Below are 12,841 nucleotides of genomic sequence, written 5' to 3' on the forward strand. Positions count from 1 at the left end.
CAGTTTCATGCACACAACCGGAAGGGGTTACTTCTTCAAGTTAGCTGAATCTTGAGGGCCTGTTGTTAATGCTAATTTGAAAATGGCACTGGCACATTATGGTCAGGAAATCCGGTATCATGGGGTTAACTTTCAGCCCTTATACCGAACGCAAATCAGTGAGGAAATTCATTGCTAGGTGCAGTATCTAATTATTTAAAAGATAATTTGCATGCTACGCAGAAATAAATTAGCTCCCAGGTGACAGCTGTTCCACTGTGTCCATTCCTGGAACTAGATGCCATGCTGGGAAATCTAAATGCAGACCAAAAGATTAAAACATTGTACTTTCTTGCCTTATAGGAAGGCCCTCCCCAAAATAGAGGCATAAAGAAGGGAGGAGGGGAATGAAGGTTTCAAACCAGCAAGTTTAGAAGCTTAACTAACAAACCACAACATTTTCACAGTCTACATTTTCTTTTCACTATGGGTGCTGCACACCTTGCTAGAAGATACTGCAAGTGGATGTGAGTGCAATATGTACTAGTTTAAAAGGATTTTTTCAAAGTCAAAGAGAGAAATTTAGTCCTAATGTCAGGTTTGCATTCACACAGTCATGTGAGATCATTATAGACCACGTGAACACTACCCAAAACAGTTTTTCTTCTTTTTACAACACACAGAAATCAACGAGTGCATTTTCATATTCCTTGCCAAAAGAAGACCAGACACCACTTTTTATCTACATAAAAGTCTCAAGACAATCTTCATCTCACAAGAAATGCTAGAACATTTTTCAATTTAATGGTCTCCTAATAGATAGTCATGGTCTCATGGCTAGGTTTTAACGCTGTATATTGTTGCATATTGTACATATATATATGTACATTGCATATAACATTGTATTATGTGGATGTATATGTATTGTATATATGATATATTATATTATATATTATGAGATTACATTATATTGCCAGCCTTTTTCCATTGCTCTTTCCGAAAGAAGCAATTTCCTGAGCCAGTTTGCTTTGTGCTAGGACTGTTACATGGAGATTACAGGCAGTTTGCTTCCTCCTCTGACTGTCTTCCTTTTCTCACTAGACCTTTCCCTCTGCCTCGGCCGACTGCAAAGGGCTTTCCTTTACTGCGGTGGGTTGCTCCTCCGTCTCCCACCTGTTAAACTAGCTAGAGAATCTATCCTCCTCATAGTATAGACATTTGTAACAGAAATATCAAGATGGATGTGAATGGAAATGTATGTGTGTGTGCGTGCATGTGCGTGAAAGCACCGGAAGAAACAAGCGAGCAAGGATTAAACAGCAGCATATGTTAATTGCTACACAGCAACATATGTGATTTCATTCAAACGACCAAATAGCAAGAAGAGAAGGAACAAACCTATCTAAAGATAAGGTGTAAAGAAGATGAAAAACATGACTGGAGGCAATAAAATAACCAGACAAGAAAAACGTGGCAACTGTAATTCAGGAATTTTGCCACAGGCTAATGAGAGGTGAGATAAAATAATGAGGCAAAAGATCCCAAACAACATCCTCATCTAAAGGCTGTAAAAGACAAGTCCAAAATTAGTTCATCATCACTAATTAAGAAGAGCTCAAGAGATGTGAAGAGGACCTGGTAAGTGGTGTCTGTCTGTGTGGCACGCTACTGATCCTGGCCAGACCATCCAGACACGCAGGTCACGGTGCCTGCAAGTACATGGATGCGAGAGGACCCTGACCGTGCACAACTTCCGATCCCGGTAAGCAAAGACCAGTTAAGATACAAGCAGTCTCGCAGGAGCTGATGACTCCCCCAATGAATGTATATGCTGCCAGCAGATAAAGCTGCACTTTGCTCGTACAGTGTTGACTGGCCTGATTCATCCTATTAACAGATCATCACTGGGATCTTCATTTCTCCTGAGATTTTTAAAATCTCTGTGGATGTTTAGAACTTGATCTTACTTGTAATCCCCTGATCAGCTTGTGTGCTGTGTGGGGATCCTATCACGATCATGAGAGCAAGGGAGGCTAATACATTCTTAATTTCTCTCACTAAGAAATCAGCTGTCCGTTCAGAAAGTTAATGCCTCACCTCTCAAAATCTGTGTGCGTAGCTATCAACGGTGCAGGTAAGTGCAGCTGCACTGAGGTCCACGGGCTGGGCTACACGCCCAACGTGCCGCAACGGAGAGAAAGGGAACAAATGCTGGTTTCGTCAAGGTCAGGAAAATATTGCTACCTGTACTGCAGGCAGAAATCCCAAAGCAAGATTATTTATTCTTCCAGATGTTGATACTGGTGTGAAACTCACCAGTACATGTAACAACTGCCACTGTAACCAATCTGGGCAAACCACACAGGCGTAAGTGCCTGGCAACATTTGTGGTTCATAGAAAAGGTTAGATCACAGCTGCGTTTGCATATTGTAACACCATGAAAGACTGATGATACCTTGCCACAAACTGAATATTGAGTTTCTTCCAGTGCTCAAGATGTATTAGCTGATCAGCATCAGCTGTGACAAGGAAAGAAAATTATCTGTCATCTTAGCCCGTATCTCATACAATTGTGTCATCCTCCTTCAGTTTCTACTTAACACCTATTGACAATATACTGTTTATGTGAACTTTACATTTGCTGTGTGCCATTCCTCTCTTGTAGAGCAAAACCAACATTTTCTGTAAGTCAAAATCAATCCCTGTAGCAGCAATAATTCACAAGTTTCACACTCCTCTCAGCAGAGGCATACAAAGGTCTCCTGAAGTGAAATTTATAAAGAAGCATTTTTGTCCAAGAAACTTTTAAACCTCACAGGTGACGTTTGGGTTCATCCTGTCTTTCAGTACAAGATGAGAAGGAAAAAACGAGGAGCTAGACTCTAATATTTACAATGAGGAGAGAGTGCAGGAAGAGGACTGCAAAACACATCAGAAGAATTGTGAGAGCCGCACATCCAGTCCCAGTGAAGCCCTGAGTCCTTTTCAGGGGAGTTCACCCTTTGATATGGCAGCTGATACCACTATTCTCAAAATACGGCATAAAAACAATCTTTTGTCATTAACGGAAGGGCTTGGCTGGATCCCCAGTCCTCCCTGATTTCAGCAGACATTCTCATTTCTCTGTCCTTAGCAGTGTACAATGCCTCATCCATATTCCGGTGAAACTTTTTGACACTGAACCAGCAGAAGTGCAAAAGCTAGAGGAAGAGGTACAGGAATTCAGAGGCTCTTAAGTCCCTGCCTCAAGATATTGGGTGCTTCATTCCTACAGTTTTTTGAACCAGTAGATTGCTATTATCACGCAAAGTGTCTTTTGGTCCATGGCACATCCTTTACAGCAAACTTTTACAAACTGTTACCTAAGTAACATTGTTTAATCTAAAAATTTTGCTACATTTATGCCTTTCTTCAAATCAGTTATAAATACAACAAAATCAGACCTGGAGACTTTTAAGGCACCACTACCAGCTTTGTATTTTGATAAAAATTTACCATTTGTTCCTGTGCTTGGCCTTCTGTCTCTAAACCAGCTTATGTAAGGCGGTACTTCTCTTCTCTATCTGTGACAATTTAGGCTCCCAAACCACTACTTGTGAGAGATTTTTTTTAAATGACAATAAAAATAAGATGTATCGGCAAGTTCTTCTTTACCTCCTGTTTCAATTACATCCTCAAAGAATTTTACCCCACGAATGAAACTCAAAGCTGAGGGTTTTTTTTTTTGTTTTGTTTGGGGTTTTTTGTTTGCTTATTTGTTTGTTTGTTTTTTAATCAAGCTTGACCTCCAAAGCACTTGTTTTCACCGAGGCATAAGGAATAAAACAAGTTTGAGTTTTTAGACCAGGTAATTTTTTAAGATATGAAATTCTCGAGAAGTAGCAGAAGATAAAAGATACGGTAGATCGCATTTTTTCGGATACTTTTCTCTCCATAATAACTTCTTTAATTAAGTTCGCGTTTCCAAAAACAATGACAAATTCTCTCAGAGGAGACAACACCTAAATCTTGGCTAGAAATAGCCAGCCTCTTTAGTCTCTCCCACCACTTGAGAGAACCTCAGTCCTTGCCTTGGAACGCCTAGTCCCCAGGACTGCCCTGCGCTTGCTTGGGCACGGCGGGCAGAGGGGAGCACCTCAGAAGATCCGCAAGACCTGTTTCGCTGCTGCAAAGTGCTGTGGTGGGAGAAGTCCTGCAAGTCGCATGGGGAACCTCCACTAAATATGCAGAGTCCTGACATAGCCTCCAGCTACAAAATTAAGTTAAAATAACTCCCTTACACAGAGAACGCAGTCTAGAGGATAAACTCTAGGGTTTGTTTTATCACCAGATAAGCAGGCAAGTTGTTGAGTGTGACTATCATCATGAGTGATTTAAAGTCTCCCTAGAAACCTTTGGCTTAATTTGACTCAAAGTGGCAAAACCACTGACTTTTAAAAGTGATTTCTGAATATGAATCTTCAGTAAAAAAGGATTGTTCAGGTTCAGCTTAATGAGTTAAGCCTACTGAATATTCTAAGCAAAAGTTAGAAAGATACTTAAATGCTCTTTCAGATGAAAGATGGTCAAGTAAACCCCTGCTCCTTTTCTAAACACATCTCAGACACACAGCTCTTTCCAGGAAGGTCTTGCATTACCACTGATAATTGTGCCAAATAATGGAAAATATTTTTTAAAATCTATCTTTTGTTCTAAGGGAAAACAGCCAGAAGATAAACCGTAATAAAATAAAACAAAACTAAAATTCTGCCAGAATGCAGATTTTATGCACAATGTTGAGTTTATCTTACCTGTAAAGATCTGTAATCTGCCCTTCATTCCAGCGATAATAAAGATCATTAAGAAGACGCTCATGCTGTCCATACAAGCAAATGTAGTTGGAGACAGGAAAGGGTTCCTTTGAAAAGCAGGTGATGCTATCTACCGTACTATATTTGTTGATATGCATCCTGAAATAATTCCCGTGTCTTGCCTCTCCGGTTACAATCTCCATCCCCTAGAACAGACAATATAAGGAAAGCTGTGGAGATGGAACGAACACCTGTCTTGGCATAGGTACAGGATGACCTAGGGGTTCCTAGCTGATATTTACCATTTCTTAAAATCCACAACCCCTTTTTTTAATCAAGAATACCCATTCCTGGTGACATGGTTTATACAACAAGCCACTTTGCTATGGTTTGGACACAAAGATCTTCTCTGCGGTTTAGACCTTGATTAATTGCACACAAAACTGTGCAGCATACGACTGCGTGTGCAGCAGGGCCTTTCGTTGCTCAATCCCAAGTGCCGTTTGAGACACCTAAGGGTATCTGGCCCACCCGAACTGGGCTGGCCGTTATGTCACAGGATCCATGGGAGACCTGTGACCTCCTGGAGCAGCAGCTGGAGGTCAGGAGGGATGCCCTGGGGCATCCCAAACAACACTAGATGCCTCTGTTTAGGCAACTGAATTGAAATCTATTCATCCTAATTTATGATACAGAGTCCATATTATTGCATACACATGGCATATCATAATTTACTATAGGATACCATCCTGATGAATGAAGAACACACTGGTATACTTTTACTCTCTCTCCAGGTTTATAACTATGCATATATTTTTTTATATATGTATATACGAACAGTATATGTGCAGAGTCCAAATTTATGGCGCATCGTAGAAGCTATACGATTGTAGGCAAAGGGTTGATACTACCACATTAATCAGTTACAAGCAAACTTAAATGTTACAACTCAAAGATGTATCGCATACCAATTAAGCATTTTTGACTTTGTATAGAAGTTTTCCAGTAGTCAGAGGTGTGATGTGCTGGGACAGCCTTCCAACAAGGAAAGAAATACCAAGAAGGACCTTGTTCAATTCTAAAACAAACTTCTAAATTTTATGAATGGCACTATGTACTAGATGGTTGCCTGCAACTGCAGGAGGCTGGGCTTGATCTCTTAGGATGTTTCCTTCAGGCTATGTTCTACGCTTCTAAGTGATGAATTACTGTTGCCTTAAAAAAATATATATGCATATACTTACATTACATGTATATGCATATGTATATGTGTGTGTATATATATACACACAAACACATACACATATATACATATATATGATTTAGAACTGCTCTCAGTGGCTCCCTCTTGCTAATTTGAACAGGGGCTGCCAAGTGTTGCTAACACCAACTCTACTATCAATTAAAGAATAATAATGTTGGATGTTGATGCTCAAACTGTAGCATTTCGTTTCAGCTAGTTACATCAATCAGTAATAAAAGACAAAAATGTAAAAATTTGTTTCAAACCTCACAATGCAGTGGGATGATCAAATAGCTTGAAGCTATTTTTTGAAGCTGTATTCATGTTCCAATTTTATATATTTCTAAAACCTGTTGCTAGGCTACAGTAGCCTTTGTTACTTCCACATCTCTCAGCTAATACATTTCACTAGCTTCTCTTACTTCTTTCTTAGGAAATTCTTTTAGGATTTACATGAAGTTTCTGGAGTGGCTTTAAAGATGTTCCCTTTTCAGACAGCAGGTAATCAAAGCTGCAGCAAAAGAATTCTGATCATGTTCTAGCAATTTGGAGTGACAAAACCGATTTTTATCCCTCTGATAGTCCCTTCTGCTTCCCAGTACATGCTGCTTTGGACAGCTCATGCTGCATCTGCAAAGCTGGAAAACAAAGTGAGCCATGCTTTGATTCCTCCCCCCAAAGCATGGATTTCTTTTTAAAAAAAAAAAATTCTTTCTATAGACCATTGCTGTCCGAGTTTTAAAATCAGCACTGAAGCAGTCTTTTAAAAGCCACTCTTTACATCAACTACAAGAATGGGCTTGATGCAGAAATCCCTGAGGACAAAGGTATAATCTGCATGAAACAGGAGCTTGCCTAGGTGGATGGTCCTCTCTGGCTTTAAAACACGTGAATCTAGTCCTTTTCTTGTTCCACAAGTCAGGTTCTCCAGTAAGAGAAGTGTCTCCACGTTTGTATCATGGGACACTCTCCTATGTAGCCCAACTGTGTGAAGTGCTTCCCTCTTTCCTGTTCAAAGATGACTTTCATGCTTGCAACACCAGCTATTTTCTAGCAGCGAAGTATGGAGCATCCCTTCCAGAATATATTCTTTTCCTACTAGTCTAGAAATCAACTGAATTTCACTGATAGAGTGCGAAGTTTTATCATCTGTATGCATTTATAGCACCTTATTCCAGGGAGGAAAGAGGCTAAGCACTAAGGCTGAAAGCATATTTTAGTGAAATCCAGCTAATACTATCCTATGTCCTCTTTGTAGAAATCGTGAATCTTTTGAGAAAGCCAAATATCAGGAAGTATGGAAACAAACATCTAAGAGGTTCAGTTAGTTATATAATTCATACTTGTTCACCAGCTGTACCTGATTTATATGATGCACTCAGGCTTAACTGACTGGATTTGTTCTTATGCAAATCTGATGGCAAATACCACCACTACCTTGATGTGCTGCGTTAAATATGTGCTAGGAACTTCAAAAGCAACATATTCCATATGACTGAGAAAATGACTTGCCTCTCTCTACAGAATCAAGCAAAAAGAAAGCCATTCTGAAAAAGAGAATACTGAGGAAAAGCCAACATGATAACCGCCCAACCTGTGCTGAGACAAATGGCTCAGGAACCAGGCACAATGCTGAGCCACCAACTCTGGAAAAAAAATGGTCAAGGAGTTGAGCCGTAGTGCCCCATTAGGGAGCTATTTGAACCCAAAGTGCCACAAATAGTAACGAAGAGTTCAGGGCATTAGGGCTTGACAAGTATTTCCTGCCTTCAAGGACCAAAAACCTCTTCGGTTTCGGCTGATTTCATGGCAAAGGAATTAAGAACCGCAGTAAAGAAGTTAATCAGATAATGTTATCTGTATGTATTCCACATTTACAATATGATAGTGAATTTACATTAAAATAAATTAAATATTTCCAAATAATCAGAGAGATTCGTTTTTATGTGGTTTGTTCCATTCCAGAGTTTACTGGTAAGTCCCAGCTCCGGAAGGTCTCTAAATACATACTTAAACCCATGCTTACTCAAGATATTTTTTAAGATGCATGTACCTGTGCTATCCTAAATAAGAACATCTTTTCATATGGAGAATGAAACAGGGAAAAATTAAATAATATAACTTACATGATCACACAGTGCAAGTTCTAAGTCCAAGCGGATGGGGATTTCTGGTTTGGAAATATGCAAGTAATTATAACCTCCAGGAAGAACACCTCCTGCCATAAATGAAAATATGAGATTTATTAAATCATAAACAAAGAAGAAAATAAAGTATTTGTTTGCCCTCCTTCTCCTACAGTCTTTTGTTCGTTTGTTTGTTTACTAAGTGGCTCTACAAAGAAAACAAGGAACTTATTTTGTTTTGGTGGACTTCATGTTATAAACTTTTTTTTGGTACTCTTATACATATTAGTGCAGTAGCCACATATTGAAAAGTTCTGATTATAGTTTTATTGATCTTGAACTGGGATTAAAGATGCTGAGTTTCACTGGAAACACTCCATATTTACTGCAATATAAATGAAAGCACAGCTTGGTCTGTTATTAGCAAAAATCTACAGCATAAGCTTTTATTGCAACTCATCTCTCTGCACTGACTACATAAAGAGCTCCGAGGACTTCACTGCCATTAGATGGCATCTCAGGTGACATGGACCTACCCTTATTATATAACAGCAAAAATATCAAAAAGGGTATGAAAGTATGACGGAAATCCACTTTGACATACCTTTAATTTTACACCCTTTGTACATGGGGATGAGTCTGTCTGTGCCTTCTGGTGGCTTAGAAAAGGGCTTAGGGGTTGGATCAAAGAGATTCAGCATAGATGCAGCAAGCTCAAAGCCAATCTCTTTCGAATTGAAGTTGCTGTGTGTCCATTCATCTACATAATATCTTCTGGAGTACTTTGTCAAAGGACCTGCAGCCCTGATGCTGACATCATTAGTATGGAATTCGGTATCGATCACAAGTCTTCCATCAAAAACAAGGCAAGCATCATTAATTGCCTTAAAGGTTTCATAATCCACTGTCCTGTAGGCAAAGCTAAAAAATGCCTAAAAAAGAGATGTAAATAAGTGTAGGTTATTATAATGTTAGTTACTGGCTAATTTCATAAATCAAAACCTACACTTTGTTCTGAATGTTATTTATTTAAAAAAAAAAAGAACGTGAAATAAAGTATGATTTTATATACACAGATAAATCCTTCTGATCCAGTACTTACAGCTACTAAAATTAAAACAAAGACAGTAGAGGGGAGAATTACTAAACTAGACTCATCTATTTCTGGTTATTAGATGAGTTTTGTTTTACAAACTCTAATATTAACTATGTCAAACAGCCTGAGTGGATGTGCATATTTTCTGTGTTAGTGTGAGCATATGAAATAGACTTGAACCCTTTATGAAGCTGGTTTTCTTCTTTCAAATGCTCAAGCCAAATCGAAAAACTAAGTAATAGAAAAGTACAATTTACTTTGCATTTTAGCAGGATAACTGTATATTACAGATATTTTTCCAACTGTTATGCCTACCTGTTTACCAAACTATGTTACTATGGCTACCAACACAGGGATATTCAATGAAATGGAAAGACAGGAAATTCAAATTGTTCAGAGGAAATGTCATCCTCACTCAAACTGCAGCAGCAGAATTAAAGCCAGTGGAAGCTGTGGGGACCAAGATGTTTGTGAGAGGTATGAAAGGACTGAATATTACATGAAAAGGAAAGCATTCAGATTTATTATACTTGATAGTGATGTAGATTTTGGAAAGCATATCCAAACTTTGTCAGGACTGAAACACATCTCTAGCTATTCCAGATCTGCATAATACTTGCCTTAGGAGGCAGACTAATCTGTACCTCCTTAGTGCTTGGGACTACCACCCCTGCAGCGGCTGGTGCTGGCCACTCTCGGGGACAGGGCACAGGTCTAGGTAGACGTCAGATCCATTTAGATCATCCAGGTCAGCCCAGAGGAGGCTGTGTCTGTAACTAAATACTTGGTACATTCGGCAGTCCGTTACTGAATCTGGTAATGAGCACAGCAGATTCCTATTCACTATGTTTTGGTTTGCAGGACTGAAAAAAGATGTGACTTCTATTCTTTGAAAACACTGCCTGTGCTGTCTTACTCCTCCTTACAGAACTGGCCCCGAGTTAGGGATTTTTCTTGGGACCAGTATCTACTGAAGCTTCCCCATAGGAAGATTTCAAGAGCACTGAAAGAAAATCACCCTAAATCCTCAAATTCCTCCTCTAAGTCTCAAAGAAAAAAAAGCTAGTGGTAATTCCCTTTGTCTTTTTGTGGCACCTGCATAGTCCCTCTCCTGGGACATGAGGAAGCAGATCAGACCTCATCTCCCCAAAACAGGAGCTGAGGCAGCACCACCGTGACAAGCACTACAAAGCAGGCAGTGCTGGAAGCGGCCACCGATTCGTCCTACGTGTTAGGCATCGGTGTGGAACAGATGTGCGCACAGCACGTCATGCAAAATGTGCTGGATGCCTGAAGAGCCGCTTTGAAATCCAGCGCAGCGCGAGAGCGAGGACTGCAGGGTCCCGCCACAGCCCTTGCCTTTTGTCTGCACGCTTGCACAGACCCTGCGCATTGATTAGCAGAGAGAAGCTTTCAAATCGATTTAGAATCACGCACATCTGACATTTCTCTTGATAGGTATTTTATTTGGTTTTCTACATTGCCTAAAAGTGACTTTAAAGAGGCAAAAGCCCATCTGAAATCTGGAACGAAGAATGCGCTCACTAAGGACAGAAGTGCCTATTCAGATGAAGCTAAGAGAGGCGCTGGGGAAGGTAAAACCGCATCACCTGGAGGTCTCTCAGTTCTGAAACATGAGAAATGAGAAGCAGGTAAGCAAGGCTGGGTCACTCCAGCTTGGAACTGCAGGGCGCAGGCACAGGACAGTCCCTGCCCCATGCCCTCACCTCTGTCAATGCGCCACAGACGGCAGAAGCAGGAGAAGCTACAACTACAAGCAGCGTCTTCGTAGTTGCCTCTTACAAAGGAAAAACTGAAAGCTGGCAAAACAAAGGTCCCAAAAATAGTGTAAAACAAGAGCGCACACTGGACATGGAGGGTTAAAAGTAATAAGAATGACAAGGTTGAGAGATCTCTTAAACAAGATCATGGTCTGCAAAGGGTACAGATGAAGGCTGACCATCTCATTGCTACAAAATAGTTTGTGACGCTCCAGAGCCTTTATAAAGAGCCTTCCCCTTCATCAGTGCCCGCACCTTTTAAAATGATTAGATGACAAGTCAAATGTTGCTGCCCTCCATCAAGAAATATTACTGTACAGGCTGAGAAAAGGGTGAAAAGTTATCAGATAAGCACGCGTCATCTTGCTGCCTTCACCTTGAACAGCCTGAAACATAACTGTATCAGGGCAAGCCAGCATCAGTAATAAGTCCTTCCCTTAGTGTCAGCCTTGGGGAGGACACGGTTGTGACCTGGGTAAAGGTATTACCCGATTATACCACCAAGAGCTTTCCTGTGGACTAAGGGCAAGTGTCAGTCAGATGCTCAGGACCAGCTGGATGAGCCAGCCAGAAGAAAAGGCACAGGAAAGGAAAGCAAAAGGAGCTGGAAATTTTAGCAACACTGGTACAGCAGAGATGCGGCAGCAGAGGAGCCAGAGCTCCTATATAAAACAAGTCATGAACTACGTGCAGTTAAGGGAATGCTAACCATCTAGTAGATCCAAAATCAGGGAAGCTCTGCCTGTGAGGGCCAGGGGACCACACAGCCCCACGTCCGGCCGGCTGACAGGCAGGACGGTGTCACTGAAGGGGAGGGGACGGCTGCAGCCTCCAGGCTGGGAGCCATCTGTCAGCCCGGGCGGGGAGGGAGGGAGGCTGCCGCTTTAGGGAAAGAGGAGATTTTCTCCCGTTGTTTTTATCCTGCAGGACTCAACAAATTAAGCCCCCAAGAACTGCCAATCAACAGTTGATATTGGCTCAAATCCCGAAAGGCCCAGAGCTGCTGCAGTGCCAATTCCTGCACAGCCTGCTCCCTCGCGAACGCAGCTGCCTTCCTGGCGAAGGCTGCTCTCCAGAGCCCTGTCCTCCTCTGAGCCTGTCCTCCCAGGCGGCTAAAAGCAGAGACGGGAGCCGTGCAAGACTGCTGAGCCGGTTTTGGAGAATATAAAGCCCCTGACATCACAAGTAATTGCACGTCTCTCATCCCAGAGGCTGGGTAAGAGAGACCTTGAGCGGGAAGAACCACGGCTGGAGGAAGGACGGGCACGGGGCAGGGGGCACAAAAGGGCAAGAGAAACAAACCACGAGGAAATGGGGGTCTTGAAGGAGTAGCACAGGCCACACAGGCAAGGAGGTGGGGAAAAGAGGGGGGGGCGATGGGGAGGTGGTGAACAGATATTAAGTTGCCAGAACAAGAACCACATTGAGATCTCTGTGGAAGAAGGATAAAAATAGAGGGATTTCAGGGACAGAGGAGAGAAACTGAAGAGCGGCATATGAGGAGAGAGTGGGAGGAATGTCGCTACTGATACGGGGACCAAAGCCAGGAGACTGCTAGTGGGTAAGAGTGCTATGCAAGGTCTTCATCTCCATCAGGAAGGGCTTAACTATCCATACATTAAAAAGAACAGGGTTGGGAAAACCCCATGAGTTAGAGCTTTCCAGTGCAGGGGAGCCGGCAGGGACCACCGACTCCTGGGGATCTCTCCGGGGGAGGCACGCGGCTCTTCCTTTCCAGAATTACCACAGACTGGCTGCACAAAGAAGCGTGGACGCAGCGGGCTGCGTTGAGGGGGCCATACGGCTTCCTACGGACGCACGTGTT

At 41.7% G+C, this 12,841-nt stretch overlaps 1 protein-coding gene across 1 annotated transcript in view; it reads right to left on the bottom strand.

Annotated features, from left to right (window-relative positions):
* CFAP61 (cilia and flagella associated protein 61) overlaps positions 1–12,841 on the bottom strand; it is a 120,897-nt gene that overhangs the window by 23,820 nt on the left and 84,236 nt on the right. Inside the window, exons 22-24 of the mRNA XM_075147900.1 lie at positions 8,744–9,071; positions 8,140–8,231; positions 4,771–4,976 (exon numbers count right to left, since the gene is read on the bottom strand). Coding sequence (XP_075004001.1) covers positions 4,771–4,976; positions 8,140–8,231; positions 8,744–9,071 — 626 coding nt within the window. The remainder of the gene's footprint in view (positions 1–4,770; positions 4,977–8,139; positions 8,232–8,743; positions 9,072–12,841) is intronic.

This window comes from Calonectris borealis, chromosome 3, assembly GCF_964195595.1.
Source record: "Calonectris borealis chromosome 3, bCalBor7.hap1.2, whole genome shotgun sequence".
Lineage (NCBI taxonomy): Eukaryota > Metazoa > Chordata > Aves > Procellariiformes > Procellariidae > Calonectris > Calonectris borealis.